The sequence below is a fragment of the Anastrepha ludens genome, chromosome 2 (genome assembly GCF_028408465.1).
Source record: "Anastrepha ludens isolate Willacy chromosome 2, idAnaLude1.1, whole genome shotgun sequence".
In the NCBI taxonomy this organism is placed as follows: domain Eukaryota; kingdom Metazoa; phylum Arthropoda; class Insecta; order Diptera; family Tephritidae; genus Anastrepha; species Anastrepha ludens.
In genome coordinates, this window is record NC_071498.1 from 36,242,748 (window position 1) to 36,267,195 (window position 24,448).

The 24,448-nt window shown below is 38.6% G+C and overlaps 1 protein-coding gene and 1 non-coding gene across 2 annotated transcripts in view; both read right to left on the reverse strand.

The window, feature by feature from the left end:
- LOC128868658 (uncharacterized) overlaps nt 1-24,448 on the reverse strand; it is a 28,464-nt gene that overhangs the window by 286 nt on the left and 3,730 nt on the right. Inside the window, exons 2-3 of the mRNA XM_054110985.1 lie at nt 20,485-21,220; nt 19,718-20,137 (exon numbers count right to left, since the gene is read on the reverse strand). Of these exons, the coding sequence (XP_053966960.1) occupies nt 19,718-20,137; nt 20,485-21,220 (1,156 nt within the window). The remainder of the gene's footprint in view (nt 1-19,717; nt 20,138-20,484; nt 21,221-24,448) is intronic.
- LOC128856174 (U4 spliceosomal RNA) lies at nt 18,640-18,768 on the reverse strand. Its single transcript, XR_008453823.1, has one exon. It is a non-coding gene; the product is annotated as a U4 spliceosomal RNA (small nuclear RNA).

Sequence of the window (24,448 nt, forward strand, 5' to 3'; positions counted from 1 at the left end):
AAATTCATAATAATATATTTTTTTTGACATTTATTCAAATATTTCATTACATATAAGAAATTAATAATAAAATATTTGGGTTTTACAGAGAACTACTGTGACCTAGAAACACGTTTGTATCTCGAATTACATCCCTAACCTCCAATACCCTAAGCATCTTCAGACTCCTTAATGAAGGCTAAGAGGTGCTTTAAGTAATAGTTACATTGAGATAAGTATATGGCATACAATTGGTGCGTGCATCCTTTGTTGAGTTCTCGACCGAGCTCCCCCTCCTTCCACAAATAAAGCGAGCAGCAGTTTTATGCCGCCCCTGAACGAGAAGTGGTCTTCCTCTATTAAAAACCTGTTTCTATTATTATATGTTTCAAGCCCGGAGTTTCCGAATGGTAGTGACGCATCAACCCATTCGATTACGGGGGTCATAATTAATCTGAAGTTTGATTTTCCTAAGAACTTTAAGTCAAAGTGTACCCCTACAGCAGGACCCCAGTATAACTAGTGGGATTTTCATGCTATTTAGAGGTTTTTCTTGCCCATGTGTTATATTTACGAATTAGATATCGCTTTGAATATTTTTGGGGTTGGAGCGGCTTATAAAGTATGGTTTGGTTAATCGATAGAGGACCCTAATGCTTGTCGGAGCCTTTAATTTATTTTTATGGGGAGATATTTTAACGGTGTACATGCCAAATCCAGCCCGCAATCCGTTCCAGGGCAATAGTTTCATTTAGGTCTTGTTTATTTAAAGCATCCACACTAATTGGTGAATAAATGATGAAGACCGCCGTAGGCTCTTAAACTGAATACATTGTCAAGGTACGCCTTCTCAACTAAACTTCCACTCAATCGGTTATATGGTTGCTCAGCAGAGCTAATTTGACTAAAGTTGAGGATTGATTGAAATGTTTGCAAAGTAGCCCTCTTTAGGTTACGCCCAGGTGAATGATATTCAAAAACGTGTTTCACTTTCGTTTATTTCTGTATATGAAGTCACAGGCCTTAAATATTGGCTAGCAGAAAAATCCGAACAGAGTCCCATCAGAAGGTTAGGACAGTCGGAGACACTTTTTATGGAAATAATAAAGGCATATTTGGAACCATCGATTGAACTTAAATTATGGAGCCCTCACTTCACTCTTATAAAAATAATATGAAAGTAATGAAGAACCTAACACCTTAATTGGGGACCCTCTGTATTCTCTTAACCGCGAACTAACACTTAGCAAACTAACTCGGGCGGTCGTCGTAGCCGAATGGTTTGGTGCTCTTCATAAAAAACCATTTGCCGTTCGGAATCGGCTTAAAACTGTAGGTCCCTCCATTTGTGGAACAACATTAAGACGCACGCCGCAAATAGGAGAAGGAGCTCGGCCAAACTCCTAACCGAGGTGTATGCGCTAATTATTTATTTTATTTTTTAACACTTAGCTATCTCTGAATTTTGTATCGCCTCGGCCACTGTTGGGGTATGGGTTTGTACGTGGCTACTATTCGGTAGGCTAAGACCTACGGTGGGCATGAATCTACAAATTATAAAAATATTTTTTCGAATAGCGCTCGCCCTACGGCAGGCAATGGAAAGCTTCAAAATGTACTTTTATGATATACATATAATGAATTAGATTTTTATAAAAAATTAACGAAACAAATTTAGCATTAAAATTATTGCAAAAATTGTATAAGTGATTCATTTATGTGACAAGTACAAGTGTATATGTATATATTGGGTAGTCGAAAAAGTCTTTTCGTATTTTGTCAATAGATGTCGTTGGAGTCATCTATCTCCAGTGCTACCAATCACATTGTGTCATATCATATGGTGTTAGAGAGGTGACATTTTAAGCTTCATTTAACAAAAAAAAAAACTTAAATTCGGAGAAGTTGAAAAAAGTTATAGCTGTTCAAAAATGAGTGAAAATAATAAAGAAATTCGCTATATTTTGAAATTTTTGTATAAAAAAGGGAAGAATGCCACGCAAGCCACCAATGAAATTTGTGAAGTTTACGGAGACGATGCTGTATCAGTTCGTGTAGCACAACATTGGTTCGCTCGTTTCAGTTCTGGAAATTTCGATGTGAAAGATGCACCTCGCTCCGGTCGACCTATCGTTGAAAAAGTCGATGAAATTATGGAAAAGATTGGCCAGGACCGTCACATAAGCTGCCATGTCATCGCCAAGGCACTAAACATTCATCACCAAACGGTTTTGAACCATTTAAAAAATGTTGGTTACAAAAAGAAGCTCGATGTTTGGGTACCACATGAATTGTCTGTGAAAAATTTAATGGACCGAATTAACATCTGCGATTCTTTCTGAAGCGAATGGTAACAGGAGACGAAAAGTGGATCAAATACGACAATAATATGCGAAAAAATCATGGTGCAAGGGTGGTGAAGCTCAGCAAATGGTCGCAAAGCCAGGATTGACGCCTCGAAAGGTTATGCTGTGTGTTTGGTGGGATTGGAAAGGAGTCATCCACTATGAGCTGCTCCAGCCTGCTCGAACGATTGATTCTACGCTTTACTGTCAACAACTGATGAGATTGAAGCAAGCAATCGAAAAAAAAACGGCAAAACTGATCAGCAGAAAGGGCGTCGTCTTTCATCATTACAACGCTAGGCCACACACATCTTTGATGACTCGGCTAAAACTGGGAGAGCTTGGCTGGAAAGTTTTGATGCATCCACCATATAGCCCTGAATCTTTGAAATCGAATATCGCAAAAACGGTTACGTTTTTGACACCATGCCATATAACCATATTAATCAGAAATGACCCTGATAGCAATGTCCTTAAATATCTGGGATGACTTTCCCGATACATAGATATTTTGTAAAAAATATTAGACAATGTGAATGAAACAAACATTTCAAAGCTCTCTTAATTCACACTCAATAAAATTTACGCTGTTCTGGTTAATTCTCATTACAACCATCTATGAGCTTTCAGTTTTTTCTCTTTATCAATGTCGGTTCTAACTTTTTCTTGCAGTTTTTATCCCTACAAAGATGCCCTTTCTATCAGTTCAACTAACACTTCTTTTTCATCATTTTCTTTTCTGAATTTTGTTAAGCTCTCTTATCCCATGTAATTGTTTTAAGTAATTGAAGATTTCCGTTGTAGCTGAGTTTTGCTCTGCAGGAAGTGGCTTTAGCAGCTGTCTTCTTTTTTAATTTCGTATATCAATGCACTTTTGTCTTTTGCACTTTGAATGCTGAATGTGAAGGAATTTTCTATGAATATGTCAGTCGCTGCACTATCGGAATAATGCGTGTAGGGTGTGGGTGTGTCAAGTTGCTTATCAGCTTTTTTCCTACATGACAATGGATGATTTCTTTTCTGATTTCAAAAGCTACTAATAAGCATAGTGTAAAAGTTCTTATATGTGTTTGTGAGCATTTGATTTTAGTACAAGCTCCCGCACACATTTACATTATGTATGTACATATATACGATGCCCAGTAACAAATTCTAAGGCTAAGGGGAGTAATTAATTAATAATTTTAAATAAAAGTTTGATATTATATAATGCAGCCGCTCTGCTAGCTTCATGGTGCACTGTAAGCTGGAGCAAATATTTTCAATAAGAAGAAGATCTTACTGTCTTGCTGCTATTAGTTTGACAAATCTATTTGGAGACATAATGTGTAAATGTTTCGGTTTCAATATTTTAAATTAAAAAAATTTCCTTGCTTAAGATGTTTAGAAAACAATATTGGAGTCTAAAAAGTTGAAAAATGAAGAACTCAACTTGAAAATGTAAGCAGCGGCTCGAACAAGTAAGCAGTCCATTTTTTTGTTTTCTTTTCATAAACTAAATAAATAAAATATCAAGAATTTTTCGACGATGAATGTCAACATGAAATTTCATAACCTGGAGGCGGAAGTAATCACTTATATGTAAAGTAAGTAAAGTTGCATAAATTGATAAAAAGGATGTTGTCAAAAGTGCCGATAAAACTGATATGAAAACAATCTTCTTCTTATATATAAAAATGAATGTTTGTCTGTATGTCATCGATGAACTTAAAAACTACTGGACCGATTATTATAAAAATTGGTATATATATGCAGAATATGCTCATTGATGCCACTCGCCACCAGGTGGCGCTGCAGAGTAATAACTTCTGCTCCGTTCAACCGATTGTCATACAAATTAGTATGACCATGTATTTTTACACAAAGGAAACGAATATGACATGTTCTTAAATTTATTTTAGTTGTTGGCGTAGCAACGCGCGCCGGGTACAGCTAGTTTTAAATAAAATAAAATAGTGGTTCTGGCATTATGTCAAGTCGCATCATTGATGAACGCGCGCCGTTCTCTCCTTCACAATTGCGAACACTTCGAACGCTCCGAATAAACTTTGGCTGCCACGCCACCGGGTACTCGGCAGTAAAATTCTGCCCGCCTATTTCACACATATTCACACACTCGTCCAATCAGTCGTTGTTCAGACAGCAACGAAGCAACAAGAGTGAAGGCTGTGTTGATTTGTTATAAATATGACCCCGCTTAGGCCAGCCAATCAGCTGTTCCTTTAAAATTCGCTGAAGGCCGTTTAATGGTCTGATATGTTTGAATTTTCATCACCATGATTTGTCTGGCATATAGCGCCAACTTGTCCCGAAGACCATTGATATTAACGGTGTCTCCTTCCTCGTTTAAAAAAATGTCATAAACCTCATCAAATAGCAAATCTTTACGAATGGAAATATGGTTTGTTGACGCGGCCCCTGAAACAAAATCAGACTCGTCTGAGAAAATGATTTTTTGGTCCAAGTCCAACATTCAACATCCAATGGCCAACATTTTCGGCACCCAATTAGAGAGCACACACCGCTGTTTATTTCGTCGTATTTCAATTATTGCGCCAGTACAATCTTATATGAATTGGGGCCCAAATTAAGTGGAAAAATACGCGATGCCTAATTCAGCTGAACGGCGCCGAATCAATATATCTGCATCTTTTTCGATACTGGCCGCTTCAGCGACTATGTTTAATTTCCACCAAACTCTCTCTGGTTTGTGGTCTGTGGGCCAAGTAATGTACTCACGCTCACACGGTGTGACGACTTGTCTGCACACGGCAGCCATGATGACGACCGGCCTTAAGGATAAAATTCACATTTATAATTGAGCCGGAGTTTCGAAGACTCCTCACATTCAGAAATCTTAAAACGATGCAAACTGTACGGAATAATTTAATAGCTGGTTGTCGTTGGTCACTCATCTGGTCACTCTATATTGGAATTAACCTTAAAAGGATTAATATGATCCGTATAAAGTAACGTTGACCCTAATCTTTTCATGAAATCATACTTTTCAATTTATTAGCGGTTAAGTAACAGTAAAATCGAGTCCAGCACATAAGATAATATTGGGCCTGTTCTATTCGTCATTTCCCCGCTTGCTATTGTTGCTGTTGTTGTTGTAGCAGCATAAACATTCCCCCTACCTACACACGGGGAATGCTGCTGTAGTGACACTCCTTGGCCGGATATAAATCCGGGTCGTTTCGGTAACATAGAACCGACTGTCGTGGAAACGCCCCGGTTGCTATCTCTATGCTCGATTAACTTGACGAAAAATTTGCATGCGAAAGCAACAACAAAGTTATCGAGTAAGATTCGCCGATAGCAGGTATGGTGATAGCTTATCAGAAGCACTGTCTTACCAACATATCGAAGGTTTTCGAGAAAAGCGACACAACTCAAAATTAACTCAAATTCGGAGTTTTGCCGTTAAAAGCAAAAATCAACTACAGAGTTTATATATTTTTATCTGGAAAAGCGTCATAAGCGAATCTTGAAGCAATTCTGAGAGACGGCGTTAGTGTCGTTTTGTCAGGTGATCGAATTGGCGCGCCACTTATCTAGAAAACTGACCCAACTCAGTATTTGTATTTTTGATTAATGCCACTTTTCTCGAAAACCATCGATATGTAATTTAAGGCAGCTCTCTTCAAGCATTGCCGACATATGTTCATTTTTACTAGTTGCTTCATCTATTCGTAACTGGCTAAGTTGCTTGGCGAAAAGAAAATGCCCATGGTATCACGTGGAACTCCCTCAACTTTTTGCTGAGAAGGAGAAACTACCTTTGTTTTTTTTAGTCTGGCAACAAAACCGATTTAGTCCAACGACGAACAGTTGACACGCAAACACCGAGGTACCACTGGTTGTTCCGATCATCACTAACTACCTAAAGTATGCTCTTTCTGAGCTCATTTGGAGATTTACCGATTGACAGCTGGGCGCATTTTTTTGTATATATGTTTGTATGTTCTTCCATTTATGTTAACTGATATGTTGATAAAATCAATTTTCACTTTGCTTGCAAGCATTCCGATTTCATGTAAATCTCTAAAAACGAACATAACTTTATACGAGCTCATACCGACATATAGTACATACATGCGTATGTATGTGTGTAATTTGAAATTCGTCTTTAGCACATGTCCTTTGTTTGCTGTGAAATTTGAATTGTGTTACAAGATAGTTATTGTTGCTGACATATCTAATGCTCTGCAGCGACGAGCATGTGAACAATCACTATTTTCTACATCTATAAATATGTACATGGATGTGGATATATGTCCGTGGCTGTACATACGTATGTAAATTTATATTTACATATAAACGATTGAATTTATTTCTTTGGTTGCTCGGAAATACAGTTTTAGGTGCATCAGCATCATTTACATACTAGCAAACATGTACATACATGCATACACACACATACACGTATGTTAGCAGAATCGTATGTTCGTACAGTTATAATTTTTTCAAGCAGAAGTAAATTGAAATTGATTGGCAATTTCATAGATAGAATCATATTTGAGTGTATAAATGGTAGCTTGAAATGTTGAATGCAAGGCCAAGGACGCTTACAAAGTTTTTTTATGTTGGAAAAATCCTCAAAATACAGCAATTTCTTTCTCATTTGCACATTTGTATGTACATATGTATGCGTATTTAGGTATGCTCGTATTAGCCTTTTCGATTTAAGTTGTTTGTTAGATAGAATGTAGAATATTTGATAGTACAACAATGTGGATTGTTGCTCCATTCAACGTTATCGCGTGTCAAATGCTGCACTTAAGAACTTATCGGAATTTATGTGACATACTCGAGTTCAAATTATATTGAAACTATTGAGTGAAACAAATCTCAATTTTGACCCGCAATTTAATTAAGCTTACTACTGGGTGGTTCATTTAGCATTAATAACATCCGTGATGTGTCAGATATTTAATTTGCGGGTAAGTAACATGCGCGGGTTTTATTCTTCACATCACTAACTTGTCCCAACAGCTCGAATTTTTTCACTAACTTCTGTATTGCGGTCCGACAAGTTGCTTCACGATGACCCAAAAATTTTCGAGTTTTACAAACCGTCTCTGTCAAATTTTCACCATTTTTGTAGTGAATTTTAATAATTTCAATGCGTTGGTTAAGCGTGTATCACCATTTTTATCAATGGCGTAGTTTCTACTTGTCAAATATCAAAAAATGGCAGCTTCAAAATTGACATCTACCAAAATAGCGGGCTCTTCAAAATAACACCTGGAAAGCCTTTATATATAAAATATGCTATGTTCTATTCAATTGAACAAAGGGAAAATATTGGTTGGTTGAAGATGAGCCTTTTTTGAGCAGCTCATTTTCACTTCGTTACCTATGGTAATAAATCGAATTGTTGCATTTGGTGGTCTGAAAATCAACACGTCGTCACGGAGACGACGATGCATCCACAATTACTTGGTGCTGAGTTTGGTCGGTCGGCATTATTGGATAATTTTTTTTCGAAATCTCTGCTACAGCCAATAGCGATTCCTAATGCGTCATGCTAACCATTTTTAAATTTCTCTAACTAGAAATTGAAGAGTATACCAAAGGCGATATTTGGTTTCAACCACGTCAGCGCTTTGTGCCACACAGCCAACATCTAATTCTATATTCCGTCTTTTACGCACTGTCTTCGAAAAGCAAATAATATGTTATTTTTTTACACCGAAAAAGCTTTAGAATCAGACCATTCAATTCCTATGTCAAATCAGTAGCTAATTTAGTTTTAACATGCAGTTTCTAAGATTTTGATTAAAGAGAAAAAGGTTAATCATAAAAAAAAATTTTTTTTAGCTTTGTTTTAAGAAAATATGTTCAAAACTAGTGATTGAAATAAAAAATTAAGTATGATTATAATATATTGTATAAAATTAAGTTAGCTTTACTTTGATATATCACTTGTTTGTATCGGTTAAGGGATCCTTCAGATATTAGAAATTTTATTGATTTCAATTTTTGTTTTACCCACAACTGGCGGTACTTGGCGGTATCTGGAATACTACTTGACAAAAAAAAAATATTTTTCATTTAAGTTTCGGAGTCAACGACAGATTTTATAGTGGCATTGGATGATTTAGTTCTTGGGTAAAAAAAGTTATTAGTTATTTGCGAACCTTTGTAATCTGCCGAAACGCCTATTGGGCGTTTAGAAACTGTAATTTGACTTAGATGTTTCGCCAATCATCCAGAGACATTTCCAAAACTCAAGAGTTGAAGCATGAAATCGAAGTTGTCAATGGTGAAATAAGTGCCGAAACTTGTCAAAATGCACTGAGAAATTGTGTTAATATAATTGATCATTGTAAAGTCAAGCGAAAATATCATTTGAATTAAAATGCGCGTCATTATAACTGGCAATGCCATGATTGACATTCCCTTCAATATAAAAAACTGATTGAAAAATATTGCTGTGTCCTTTATTTTTAGCCAAATTCCAAGCGTTAGATGGACCCCCCTAAAAGCAAAGAATATTTTTCGAAATCAATATTCAAGAAAAAGTTGAGAAAACTCTATTACAAGTGTTATATCCCTGAAATTTGTAGAAAAGTCGGATCTAAGATAATACGTTATATCTTTTGGATACCTATATCTAAACATTGCACTGCAGTTCTAAAGCAATTCATACGAATAATAGAAAAAAAATTATTATACTATTTATTTATGTTATATAATGAGATGCGGATGGCACAGCTGCGATGAAGGTGATGCTCGTGCTGATACCGATTCATATAGTTATCCAGCAATCAGCCAAATGTACCCAGTTAAATATTAATAGGGAAGATTTCGGTAAAGGAAAAGTAATATCATCTAAGAGGTCATCTAAATACATCACATTCAAACAGAAATTCAGAATTGAACTGGACGACGAGGTAAACTGGAGTACATCGGCATTTGAAAGTAAACTCCAAGAGTGTACTCTGCATTGGTACACAGATGGCTCGAAGACATAGACGCATAGGCGCTGGAATATATCGTTCTGCTGATGGATACTTATCTAAGCATCTTCCGAGCGGAGGTGTATGCCATCTGTCTAGGTGCAGAGATTAACTTAGACAGGGACCTCCGGAATGATCGAATTGTCATTCTGAGCGACAGTCAGGTGGCACTCAAGGCTTTGCCATCCTGTGAGTTCAAGTTCTGATATGTTCCACTGACTCTTGTCGTTTCTGTGATCAATCCCAAGAGACTCCCATGCTCCTTATTCTTGAATGCAGCGCTATAGCGTGGAGAAGGTTGAGGCCTATGCGCTCAAACGAACCCAGCTCTATCTTAAGTTTAATAAGGGAACTGGGACTGAACCAGGTATTGTGATGCGTGGGGAGAAGACCATGAGGTCGAAGTGCAAGCTTTCAATAAATATAAATCAAAATATAACTATAAATATTAATATCAGAATAAAAAGGCACTTGTCACTAGAGCCATCGGCCTTTCGGTTTTTGTTATAATGACTTTGTTCTCATAGGTATGTCAGTTTGCGATCATCAGCCGAGTAGCGATTGCACTAGAAAAATATTTGCTTGATTTTTTTCATTCTTTTTCTTGAACTGCCTACCCATTCCTAGATATTGGCGGTCACATTTATTAACTCAAATGCATACGCTCATTTACTTTGCAAATGAATCTACGTATCTTCATAAGATACAAAAATATACCTACAAATTAAACGACTTATACACTAGAATAAGTTTATAATATTATATAATTTGAACACACTTATCTATCTATCTCGGGCAGAGTGAATGAGTTCTCCAATCGTCCTCAGTCCGGCCCATTCGTGAATATGACCGAGTCAGGACATCTGCTTCCACCCTATGCCACGCTTTTCTTCTATTTCCTCTGATTCAGATTTTGTCTATCTTATTTTAAGTACCTCGAACGATATGTCCCAAATATACCGTTTTGCGTCGCTTGATAGCTAGAAGCAACTCTCGCCTTTTTTGACATCTTCTTAGAACTGATTTGTTCTGTAAGCATCTAAAATTTTATTTGCTTTGTATTACTTTTGGTGAACATCCAAAGTGAATCACTCGTTGAGAAGCCATTTATGATGTGCATCCTTTTTAAACACTGTCACTTAATTAGAAATTTACGCTGCCAAGATACCATGGTCGAGATAAATGATAACAACGAGCCTTGTGGATATTCCTGGTTCAGGCGGTCGCCGTAGTTAAATAGCCTGGTGCGTGACTAAGATTCGGTAGCGCCCAGGTTCGAATCTGCGAGCATGAAATACCAAACATTTTTTTTTAATAGGTAGGCAATGGCATACATCCAAGTTTATTTCAGCCGAGAAAAAGCTCCACATAAAAAACCATCTGCATTCGGAACCGTGATAAAATTGTAGATCCACCCATTTGTGGAACAACAACAATACGTACATACATCACAAATAGGGGCCTCCCCTCGGTCAAAAACCCAATAAAGGGTGTAAACAAATCCATTATTTTCTCGGTAGAGGGGTGTAGTGATAAATATCTCGTAAAGTATCGATCAAACAATTTATATTTCATGCTCGTTGTCAAGGTGACATTGCACCCTAACCAAATTCTTTTTCGGTTGTGAGTTACAGGCTGACAATGTTAGTAGTCGTAGCATCGCCCAGGAGCTAAAGATCGACCATAAAATAGTTTTAAACCATTTGCGCAAAATAAATAAAAAAATAAACAGAATGGATTTCTTTTTGCCCAAAATAAAGATATGTCAGACTGACCTAGGTATATAAAACTAGTATGGATTGCCAGTCATGGACAATCGATTTTTATTTTTTTTTAATTATCTTAGACTTAGATGTAATCAAAGGGATATCAACCGATGATAAAAGAAATAAATCCATGAAAATGCACTATCGATTAAGAATTTTTTCTGTATGGCGAGGTTAAGTTTGGTAGGGCGGTCAGGATTCAGACCCTTTGACATGCCGCTAGAGGTTACAGTTACCCTTGCGCCTTAATATTAGTTTGAACCTGAAGAAATGTCGCCATGCTCCTGATATGCATGGTACTGAGACCAGCAAGCTCCTTACGGAAGAGCCTAGAGATGTTTGAGCTTTTCGCCTAGATGGTGACGAGAGGTGCAGAGAAGGTGTCTTATATCCTTATATCTGTTATATCTTCCTCTTCCAAAATGCGGAATATGCTACGGAAATGGTAGCGTATCAAACAACGTCCAGTAATTACCGCGGTAGTTAGGCGAATGTCCCACTTACTGAGATTTAGAGATTTCATGCATTCAGCATTTATTACCGGCAAAGTCGCTGAGTCACGGAGCAACTTGCCAGGTGGATTCTGGCAGCCAGCTTTGTACCAGCCTTGATGGTAGGTAGGTTGAAGGTTGCGGTCTCAGAGTCAACTCTGACAAAACGGAATTGATGCTATTCACCAGGAAATACAAGCCTTCGGCTTTTAAGCTTCCAAGACTAAACAACCAGTGTCTTACACTCGCATCGGAAGTCAGGTATCATGGTGTAATACTTGACCTCAAGCTCCACTGGAAGCTGCACATAGAAAATCGAGTTAAGAAGGCCAGTATAGCCTTCTATGACTGTAAATCTATGCTCGGCAAAAAATGGGGTCTCAAGCCACGTGTCGTACTTCGGATGTACAACTTAGTGGTTCTGCCAATTTTGACATATGGTTGCCTAGTTTGGTGGGTAGTTCTTCAGAAGGGCTACAACACCACTAAACTAGAGAGAGTGCAGAGAACTGTATGTGTGGGCATCACTGGTGCTTGTAGAACAGGTCCCACTGCACTTACTTCCTGTGTATCTGCAAGTTAAATCCATTGTTGCTCAGAGCGCTATTAGGTTGAAGGAGATTGGCCTCTGCAGACAATTTCCTGTAGGACATAGTAGCATCTTGAAGCAGATCTCTCCTTCCTTCTCTGTTCTTCGCTCTGATCTCTCCATCCGCAAACTATGCTTTGAGGGTTGTGCTAGGGCTATCTTTCCGAGCAGGAAAGACTGGAAAGAGGGGAGAGTCACCAAGGATATAGGTACCTCTGTTTTCACTGACGGATCCAAGATAGAATCTGGAGTGGGAGCGGGGGTTTTCTCTAAATCAGCCAGCAGTTCGCGAACCTGCAGGCATGCAAAATGCTTCGGGATCGCTGTTGGGAGGGAGACATTAATATTTTTTCCGATAGCTAAGCTGCGATCAAGGCCCTGTCGTCGCCGTATTGGAGCGCTCTTCTGGTGAACTCCTGTAAGGAGGAACTCAAACATCTCGAACGAGCAGGAAACATCTCCCTTATCTGGGTTCCTGGGCACAGGAAAATAGAGGAAAATGAAATTGCCAACGAGCTTGCCAGGAAGGGGTCGACGGAATCGGTTTCAGCTACCCCCTCTCAGACATCGGTGTCCCTTTGTCCGTTGTTAAAGGGAAACTACATAATTTCTTTTTAAAAACAGCGCAAGACAGATGGAGGTCTGTTTCATCGTGTGCTATTTCGAAAACACTATGGCCCCAATACGATAGAAACAGAACGCTTAAGGTGATGGGAATCCCCCGCCATTCAATTTCCAAACTCATTGCGGTGTTCACTGGACGCTAGGTGATCGGTACTCATGCGAAGAAGCTTGGAATTCCGTACAACCCCTATTGCAGAAGCTGTGGGGATTCTGCAGAGAAAGATACTGTTGAACACTTCCTCTGCAAATGTCCGGCTCTGGCGGCTAGGCGCTTGAGATTCCTTAGCGTGCCCTTTGGGGATGACTTGAAGAAATTCTCTAGCCTAGATCCCTTTTCTCTGCTCCACTACCTCAACAGCACTGGTTGGCTGTAGACGGTTTTCTCTTCCCTAAATCTTTTCACAGGTAGTGGTCAACATTATGGTATCAAAACGGCACGTAAGTGCTACTTGAAGTGTGCCTGTGGTACTTTTGCCATTGATAGTAGGAAACATTTTTCGTTGGTAAGTTGTTTGCTGGGAGCATGAGAACAGGGAACATACAAATGCAAGAAGAGACTAGGACCCATTTCACGCTACCTAAACTCGGCCAGGTTATTTCAAAAAAATAATATTTTCATTGCTTTATTTTGCTTTTTGGGTGATATTAAAAAATGTATATGAAAAGAGATATTATCCCATAGCCATATATTACCACTTACCGTGGAAAGCTCCCAATAAACCAATTTCCAGTTAGTCACAATATAACAGTATATCAACAGCGTTATTGTTGTCTTTGTTTTTTACACTTTTTGCTACCTTAGTCGTTCTTACACAGCCTCTATGTTGGCAACTCAATTCCATTGTAGCATCCGGTTGCTGGTTGCCGGTTGCCGTTGCAAAGTAGATCGCCATAAAGCAGGAAGTTTTGCGTAACTGCAACCAAATAGGATTGTCGTCAATGACTGCCTGCAATTTGCATGTTGCACAAGCAGATGATATTGCTGGGCGCTTACGAATGTCTGTATGTAATTGCTGTTATTGCTGCACCAACAGTTGCAGCAGCACTGGTTTTTTTTTCTAGGAATGGCATTGCCACTCAATGATGCGTTGGTAAATGCTAACTGTGTGGTATTGAAGCATTGAAACATTGAAGCAAGTGTAGTTATTGAAGGTCGAATGGTTTGTAAAATGGAATATAAAATTGAAGAATTGGTCATTTCTATCTATGGGGGGGTTCTTTGTTTGGTTTTTATGCTTTTAAATATCTTACAACGGCCAACTTTTTTCATTCAAGTTTCTTTTCTCGGCTACACAGTATTTTAAACCAATGTCAGAGAGAATGTAAAGATCCCGACACCCCAATTGTTGACGACGGAATTGTCGTTCCGCTACCCGACTGTGACGAGGTGAGAATAGCGATAACACGGCTAAAGGACAACAAAGCCGTGGGCGCCGACGGACTGCCGACTGATCTATTCAAACATGGCGGCGAGGAGCTGGAAAGGTGCATGCATCAGCTCCTATGCAAAATGTGGTCGAATGAAAGCATGCCTGCCGATTGGAATTTAAGTGTGCTCTACCCAACCCACGCGGGATTAGTCTTCTAAATATCGCCTATAAGGTTTTAGCGAGCGTATTGTGTGAAAGGCTGAAGCCCATCGTCAACCAACTGATTGGACCTTATCAGTTTGGCTTTAGACCTGGAAAGCCTACCATCGACCAAATATTCACAATACGCCAAATCTTATAAAAACCCATGAAAGGAGAATCGACACACACCATCTTTTCGTCGATTTCAGTTTCTTGTATGCCGCGATGTCTGAATTCGGTATCCGCCCAAAACTAGTACGGCCATGCAAGATGACGTTGCTCAACACTAGCAGCGCCGTCAGAATTGGGAAGGATCTCTCCAAGCCGTTTGATACCAAACGAGGTTTCAGACAGGGTGGCTCGCTGTCGTATGACTTCTTTAACCTGATGTTAGAGTTCATCGTACGAGCCGCAGAACTTAATCGCTCAGGCAAAACGTTGTAGTAGTAGAGGAGGAGGAAGGCCTCCTCTGCGTTGAAAAGATCAGGTGGAGAAGGACTTGGATTCACTTGGTGTGTCCAATTGGCGCCGGTTAGCACGAGAAAGAAACAATTGGCGCGCTTTGTTAAACTCGGCCAAAATCGCGTAAGCGATTTTAGCTTCAATCAAGAAGAAGAACACGAAAGTACAGATCCTAACAAGTTTCATTGAGATATATTAGTTTTTGCTCGAGTTATTGTGCGCACGAACGCACGGACGGACGGACAGACGTAGCTAAGTCAATTCTCTCGTCATTCTGAAAATTTTGGTGTACATAAATATACAGGTAACATACAAACGCTTGTAGAAAAGTATGGGTATAAAAAGGAGTATATATAAAGTTGGCAGCAGCCGAACAAAACCTTTTATCTACATGTAAATGTACATTCTATAAGTACTTCTGCGTTTTTTATGCTTGAAGTACACCGAATCCATAAGTAACTACGATACATAATTCTACTTACTCTAATAGCTTGAAAGTCATGACTTTAAAAGCAAACCTCGATGGATACAGATCAAACAAATCACCTTAATGTCAAGTATCGACACGAAAGCAATCTCGTGGCTGTCTTTACTTTGCCGCTATTTGCAATTTTTCTCCAGCCAATGTATGAGCACATCAAAGACAAACATATACAGATATGTTTAAATGCACAGACATGAGCACACACGCATTTAAGTTGTCGTCTATAAGATTATATACATATGTAAATACATACATATATTAGGGTGTGTCACAAAACAAAGTTGCAGTTCTTCCACGAGTATAATTAAATTTATTATATTTTAAGACTTCCACCTAAATATGACGGAAAATTATTAGAATTTACGTGAGCTGGACTAGTTTGAAATATATCTAAACATGTATTTTTTATAAATAAAATTAGTTCTTAAAAATATTGTTGTTTCCTGTGTGCCACAAGGATCTGTGCTTGATCACCTTAATTGCTTGATCACCTTCTTTTAATCAATGAGCTGTTCCCTGTGTGTCAGTTTGTCAATTACCTTGTTTATGCTGCAGACATTTAATTGCATTTGTTCAGTTTCGCTGGTCTAGCCGAGGTGTTATAAAATAAACACCGACTTGCCTGCAATTTCGCAATGAACAAGTAATAGATTTTCTTTTATTAAATGCGGCAAATTCATATGAGTTGTCTATCAATAATGCTGTAGTACAACATTTTTTGTGGGTAATATTGTTCCAGTGTTTATTGACAAAATAGAAATTCAGGCTATGTTATTAATTCTATGTTGAGCTGTTCTAACCATATAAATAAAATTGTGATGAATGTGTATTTTGTTTTACTTAGAAAGGTACCTAATCAATTCTTTGCACCACACCTAAGTTTTTATGCCATATAGCAAGCTTGAATGTATTTCGTATCATAAAATTGATGTCGCATTGTTACGCGTTCTGTTTATGACCTCAAAAAATATCACCCCTTTTCTTTCTCGAAAAAAAAAATTTTTGGATGCAACATCTTTGAATATATCGAAGAAGGAAAACATACACACTAATGATTTTCCCTAAATATTTATATTTGTCCTCTTTGAGTCTGTTTTTACTAATCTGGACTTCCATTCCTGATACTGTTAAGATGCAACTACAAAAGGATAATGCATAATTACTTTAATTTATACGAGGAAAGTGATAGCAACTTAGCTTTTCTCTTTTCTCTAATTCGTTCTCCTTTTTTAACTACCTTTCTCTACACTAAATTTAGTTATCAGGTTTCTATAATGTGAGGAATAATAATTTTAGCTATTAGATGTTAATTTTTATGAAATATTTGTCTGATGTTAGATTTAAGGTTTCATATTATTGGGTGTTTTTTTAACTGCATAAGAACTATCGATTTCAATAACTATGCTTTGGCAGCTGAAAATGGCAAACTCTGTTGACATTTTAGTTCAGTAAGATGTGACAATCATCATGCATCCTTTAACGCCAGAACAACGCTATTTGGTACAACATTTCACCCTCATATATGGAACGACTAAGGAAGCTTGAGAGAAGAATACTACGATCATGTACTTCCTTATATAGATCACAAAATAGTAACTACACCAAATACATCTCGAACTCAAAGCTTTATAACACAGCGAAAGTGCCCAGAATTGATTGTCATATTATAAATTTAATAAGAAAACATATCCGGCGTTGCCTATACAATACCAATAACATATTAATTAGAGCGTTTTACTACGAAAGCGACGATTATTTCTCACTAACTATTTCTAATGGATTTACATCTCCCGAATCATTCTTATACCTCGACAAAAAAGGCTTTATACAAAACGAAAACCACACGCCAATAATATATCACATATTCAGAAGAGCGAACAATAAAATAATCACATCAAAAACACTTAATGCAAATAATAAACGTTTTGATACATATATTTCAAGCTGCGACAAAATCGAATCCACCCTTACCATTAAAAACTGCTGGTGGTTAACAAATGACACGCAACACTAACTCACACCACCTTTCTAGTCTGCCTACCTTCTTTTACTACTTTTAAGCCTTTTATTATAATCAATAATCTATGCATCGTTTTTGTTCCCTTTTTCCCTGCATCAAAGTTATAAAATATTTTAATAACTTCTAAATTAAAACAAAATTAATTTCAATACTAAGGAAAAGTTACTCGACATCAGATAATATACGTACTTGAGCGCTCGTCTAGAGACATTGTACGACACATCATTACTATACTAATACTATTGTTTATTGTAGTACTTAATAATATTAGTTGATAATAAATAAACAAATAAAAAAAAAAAAAAAAAGCCAGAACAACGCTTCCAAATTGTGAAAATTTGTTATGAAAAAAAAAATCAGCTTACGAATTTATGCAGCGAAGTCTTGAAGAATACACCGAAATGGCGACTCGTCGTCGGTCTCAGCTTGTTGGCCTCTGCCCTTCGACTACGTGAAAATACTATGTAAGGATCTTGGCTTGCGTGCCTATAAAATACAGCTCGTGCAAGAATTGAAGCCAAACGACCATTGTTTGCATTGCTTTTTGCTGATTGACCTCATTTAGATTTATCATTCAGATTTATGATCAAAAATTGGATTGATGGAATGGACCATGTCACTCCTAGCTACGGCGGGCTTATGCGAATATCATATTCAAAAAATAAGTGCTATGAAATTATCTGCCAGGTTTTTTATAGTTACTTTAGGTACTCAAGTTTTAAAAAACACCCTTCCCATGGTGACGCAAAATTAATCATTCAATTTTGTTTTTGAAAAACTTTTTTGCTGAATTAAAAAATAAAGGATTTTGAGTGATCATTATCATCATAGCATCACAGTTCGTGGTGAACCATTGCTTCCGTTACAATTCGCCTCCACGTCATTCGGGCATCAGCTTTTCGTTAATATCAGAAATGCCCATAGCTCCAAACTCGCCCTCAATGACATCTCTCCATGGTTTTCTCGACCGGCCTCTTCTTCTGTCGCCTTGTGGATTTATTTCTAAGATCTTTTTTATAGCTCTATCGTTTCTCATTCGTAGAATGTCGCCTTACCATAGAATTCCTTGCGCTTTGATATGATTACATTTGCACCCCTGATAAGTGTGTCTAGCTCGTGATTTTGTGTGATGGAAATCTTTATTTTGACCTTTTCGCGCTCTATAGCTTATCTGTTTGTGTACTGCAGCTGTCTTGCTTACAAGTGCCAAACAGTGAAGATTGACGTAAAAAAGACATCATTTGCAAAAATTATAAACCTTTCGATAGGGATTTATTCAAGTTTTACTTTAACTGTTCTTCCAAAAAAAGTCAAAAGTGTCATCAAAAATCATCACTATTTTGACAAGACAAGTACTATAAATCTAATATTTTTCAGAAATATTTCTTTTGTCGTTTTTCTTTTATAACTAGCAAAAATCGCACCTCAGTAGAACTTCATTGGTTACGATTTCATCTCTGCATAAGTCTTAAAATACGTATACAGGGTTTGATTGAAAAGTAATGAGCCTTCCCGCGCGGAGCGTCTGCCAAGCGATCAACCGAATCGGCTGGTAGGGGAAAATGAGCGTTGGATCTTCCCCTTCCACTAGAAACCGGTCCCAGTTCGCTGGCAACAGCGGTGCAGTCAACATCGCTCCGCGCGTGAACGCTGTTTTAAAAGTGTGTTAGGAGCAACGTTACTCGATCAAATTTTGCGTAAAGCTAAACAAAACGATTACCGAAACCATTGGGCTACTCAAGGAGGCTTACGGGGACCAATCTCTGTTCAGTGCCCGGGTTCGGCCCGCCCTCGTCAACAATTGGGCCCTTCATCACGACAATGCGCCAGCGCACACCGCCTTCTTCTGCACCTCTGCATTGGCCAAGATGGGGGTTCCGGTGCTTCCCTACCATCCCTACAGCGCAGACCTGTCCCCTCCGGACTTCTTCTTGTTCCCGCGCCTGAAAAGAAAGCTGAAGGGGAGGCGTTTCGACTCCATCGAGGCGATCCAAAAAACTGTGACAGCCGAATTGAACGCGATTCCGACGGATGAGTTTAAAAAATGTTTCCTGCAGTGGAAGGACCGCTACCAGCGGTGTATTGACGCACAAGGGTCCTATTTTGAAGAATATTAGTTGTTTAAGTCGAAAGGTTTAATAAAACTGCTTAAAAAGATAACCCTGTAATAAATTTTGTAATTCCGTTGTAAAAACAGTACCGCTTCTTTGTTTGTATGGAGAGTGATGCACCCTAATGTATGTACATATGTATGTATTTGCGAATGTATCGTTACTTTAAATATCACGCTTACGACGTGACACAACTGCAACGCATGCATCGGCTGCAGCGAAGGGAGGGGGATGAGCTGGGCAAAGGTAAACATGGAATAGTCTTACATGCACCGCTGTGTACAGCCAGAATGAGTTTGTCACTTACTTGTCCAGATACTTTTCAATCTTCTCGTAGAGCGCTTGCCTCGTGCTGCGATGATGTCGTATATGAATGCGTTCCATACGACTCAAATCCGGACCGACGATGCCGCTGCGACGATGGCGATGATGCGGCGTTGACTGTTGCTGTGCATGGTTCGTACTGCTTGAGCTGTTGTTATGTGTTGCTGCTGACATTGCAGTTGGAGGCTCATATGCTATGCTACGCTTACCGAAAACCGGATAAATTCGATGTTTCCGTGCTGTGGCAGGTGACTGTCGATAAAATCCGGATGCGGATCCTTTTTGCTGTTGTCTAGCCGGTTGTTGTTGTTGTTTTAGGCGTTGCTGTTGCACTGGCTGGCTAGTGCTGCTACTGTCAGTACGTCTTGAGGGAATTGGTTTTCTACGCAATGAATTCGATAGTCTATAAAAGCAAAGCAAAGTACGTACATATGCATGTGTGTGTGCGTGTGTGTGTAAATATGAGCAAAGAAAAAGCAAAAATTGTAGTAGAAAAATGTATAAAGTATTCCAGAAAAAATGATACACTTTGAATGTGTAGCAACATAAGTTGAATTTGAGCAGCTGCAAGGCAGCGCATATTTAAATTTTCCACTCCAGCATGCATGCAACATGTAGCAGGTAAGTATGTATGCATGTATGTGTGTAGCGTGGGGTGACAGCTGATACTGCATTTTCACACACTTCACATCACATATCTGCAAGCACCACTCAACTGTAACGGTTTTTATAAAGTATCAACGCCCTTACCTCGCTGGCAAATTCCACCAAGGGTATTGGCCGTAGCCGCCTTGCATCGCTTGAGGTGTTTTGTAACCGTATACTGAGGATGGACGCTGTGGCTTTGGTGCCCACTTGCTGAAAGGATTCACTTTCAGTGAGCTCAACTTGTAACTCTTGTTGATGTTTTTGTTTTTATTCCCTTTATTGCTTTTATTGCTGCCCCTATAGTAGTGATTGTCTTTACGTCGCCAATCATTCGGTCTTTCCTTGTAGTATCCACCAATTGGCGACGCCATTTGTTGCCGGTAGTAACTGTCTGCAGGCCGCTGCCACAGAGAATACTTGCCGTAGTTGTTGCTATCATATTTATTACTTCCCTTGTAATAATAATATTTCTGATGCATTGGTGCATGGAAAGCAGCGGGCAGCCGGCCTGCATTCGTGTAATAGTTTTTATAGTCACTCTTCTTTGCAGCAGGGTTTGTGCCCGTCATCACGTCGATGTAATTGGGCTGGAGGCTCTTTACAGCTTGCAATGCATGCTGTTTCGTTGCGTCTGGCTGATTTTTTTTCGTGTCCACATAAATGATGTCTGTCGCTGTGTCGTTACGCCTCACCTCCAGTCTACCATCTCTCAGTCGATTGGCGATTTCTTCGATGACTTCACCTTGAGGTTTACTTGGTAATTCCCAGGCTAAGGCGACGGTGATGCCGAGAATCAGATAGTTGGTATAATCTACGATGCCATAGATGCCGTCGTACACTGTAGTAAGAAGAAAAGGAGATTATATGATATGATAATCTAAGTGAAGTGCAATGTATAATTTATAATTAGTTTTAGATGAGGTTTTTGAGCAAGTTAAAGTGCTGAGTCGAACTCACTATTAAGTTAATGAAAATTAAAAAAAAAATTATGTCCAGTACAAACACAACTATTCAACAGATGCGGCGTGAGCTGATGTGATGTGCATTACTTCTTTCGTTGTTTAAGTAAAATCTCCAAAAATTGAGTTTTTAAATATGCAATGACTGTAACATATGGAGGAAGGAGAATAGAAAATTTCTACATCTTCAGTTTCTCAAATTCTTTTTTTAAGGTTTTTATAATTTTCCGAAAGTTCGTTTGTGGAAAATTGCTAAAAATAAAGTTGTATGTAATTTTTCTCTGAATAATGGAAATTTGATAAAAATAAGTACCTAGAGTGAAAACATAAACTGCGAAATAAAAGTTAATTATCAAGTTAATTGTTATAGCAAAACTTGCAACGTTATGATAAAAAATAAATAAAAATACATGTGGTACAGGGAAAAGCTCAAGCCACTGCTGCATTTAGTGCATTTTGTATTAGGTGCGCAATTAAGTTCCCGTTGCTTGTCAATAGATGCCGCCAGCAGTGTGTGCTAGTCGATTCTAACATAACCTAAACGTCATAAAACAAGCTTAGACATATGGTAAACAAACTGTTTCGACACATTAGTGATTTTGTTTTGGTATCATACATATACTTTTGGTTTTGTGAAAATGACTAATTTTGTGCTGAATAATCGTCATTTGCAGGAAGTGTTGATTTTCTTCTTTCATTCGAAAAAAAGGGCGGCTGAAGCGCATCGAGAGCTACAAAAAGTTTATGGAGATGCTGCTTTATGTGAAACAACGTGCCGAGATTGGTTCCGCCACTTCAAAGACGGTGGTTTTAATGTTGACGACCGTCCGCATGAAGGAAGGCCAAAAACATTCGAAGATGCTGAATTGGAGGCATTGCTCAATGAGGATCCGTGTCAAACGCAAAAAGAGCTTGCTTCAGTATTAGAAGTTACCCGCCAATCCATTTCCAAGCGATTGCATGCTTTGAGAATGATTCAGAAACAGGAGACTTGGGTTCCTTAAGCGATAAAACCAAGGGATGTTGAGCGTCGTTTTTTCGCCTGTGAACAACTGCTCCAGCGGCAAAAAAGGAAGGGGTTTCTTCATCGTACAGGTGATGAAAAATGGATTCATTACAGTAATCCAAAGTATGTGGACTGCCCGGTCATGCTTCTACGTCGTCGCCTCGGCCGAATATTCACGCTGCGAAGGTTATGCTATGTATTTGGTGGGACCAAGTTGGTGGTATTTATTATGAACTGTTAAAACCAAGCGAAACCATCACTGGGGATTGGTATTGACTTCAATTGATGCGATTGAGCCGAGCACTTTGTGAGAAGCGGCCGCAAAACGCGGAGAGGCATGGAAAAGTGATTCTACGGTATGACAACGCTCGACTTCATGTTACCAAACCCGTTAAAACCTACCTGGGAACACTGAAATGGGAAATCCTACCCCACCCGCCATACTATCCAGATATTGCGCCGTCCGATTATCACCTGCTTCGATCGATGGCACATGGTCTAGCTGACTGAGCAGTTCCATTCATATGAAGGCATCAAAAAATGGTTTGATCCGTGGATAGCCTCAAAAGATTAACAGTTTTAACGCGAAAGTATACGAGATTTACCAGCAAGATCGGGAAAAGTAGTAGCCAGCGATGGGCAATACTTTCAATGGTGAATCATTGTAACCATTTTTTCAGAATAAAGTTGTATTTTCATCAAAAAAACAGCAAGAACTTAGTTGCACACCTATAAGTTGTTAAATGTAATGAAAACAGAAAAATATTCACTCTAAAAAGCTTCGTAACAAAATTTACTTTTACAAGGCAATTATTAGCATAGGATGTTTTCTAAAATAATTATCTTGAAGAATTTGTTTGAAAATTAAAATATGCACGTATGAACGTACACAGTCACTCACACTTTATGTGATACAGATACGCTTTGTTCGTAAAGAGTTCTATATTTCATAACATTTTGTGGAAATGGAAAAACAGAGTATGCAGATATTTTATTTATTTTGTTTTATTTCGTGTCTCAACAAAGTGTCCACTTCTTTCATTGTAATGCGAAACATACAGACGCCGCAGCTGAAATGATACAGTCAAAAGTACCACTAGTATGCGAGAGTTTTCAGAGTGAGTTTGATATAAAGTAATACGAAATTTTATGTACGCTTGTTTTTTTAACATGGGATCGCGTACTTCTGTAGAAAAATGTGAGGTAGATTTGGATTAATTCAAAAAAGGAATGTCGCATCGTAAAATAGTTGAAATTGTACATTTAAGTTCGTCAATAGTTCAGCACATTATTTAACGTCTTATGCATGAAAATCATGTGATAAATAAGGGACGAAAGGCTCCAAATAAACCTTTCACAGAGAAAGAGTGCCAGTGATTAGTGCGCCAAGTAATGAAAAATCCATCAACAGGTGCTCCAAAGTTAACTGAAATGACTAAAAAGTATTAAAGGAAATCCTTGCCAACCCCAAATTGTTCGAAAAATAGTTAGGGAAGCAAATTTAAATGGCCAAAGAACTGAAAATATCGCAAGACAGCATTCGACGCATTTTGAAAATTGAGCTCAAGATCAAGGCTTACAAGTTCCAAAGAGCACACGACCTTTAACCCCAGCAACACAAAGTTCCATGCGAAAGAACAGAGGCGTTGTTGCGCTGCCACGAACGTGGTGAATTTCCTAACATTGTGTTTTCTGATGAAAAAAATTTCCCAATTGAGCAGTTCATAAACACTCAAAACGATCGTGTTTACTTGACCGAACGCTCTTACAAGAATTTGAGCCTACGTATGGCCACTCGAAGCAATTTCCCAACGCAAGTAATGGTTTGGGCGGCAGTGATCGCTGATGGACGCTCTCCAGTGTCTGGTGTCAAAGTGAATGCGACTTATCATCGGGAACATGTTTTAGAAGCTGCTTTAGAGCCGTGGACACGCAAACATTTCGGTCGTAGACCATGGACGTTCCAACAGGACTCGGCACCATCTCATAAAGCTCGTGTGAACCAAGAATGGTTAAAAAATCATGTTCCACACTTCATTTCGTCCACACAATGGCTTTCGAATTCGCCAGACGCAAATCCGATGGACTATTCCATCTGGTC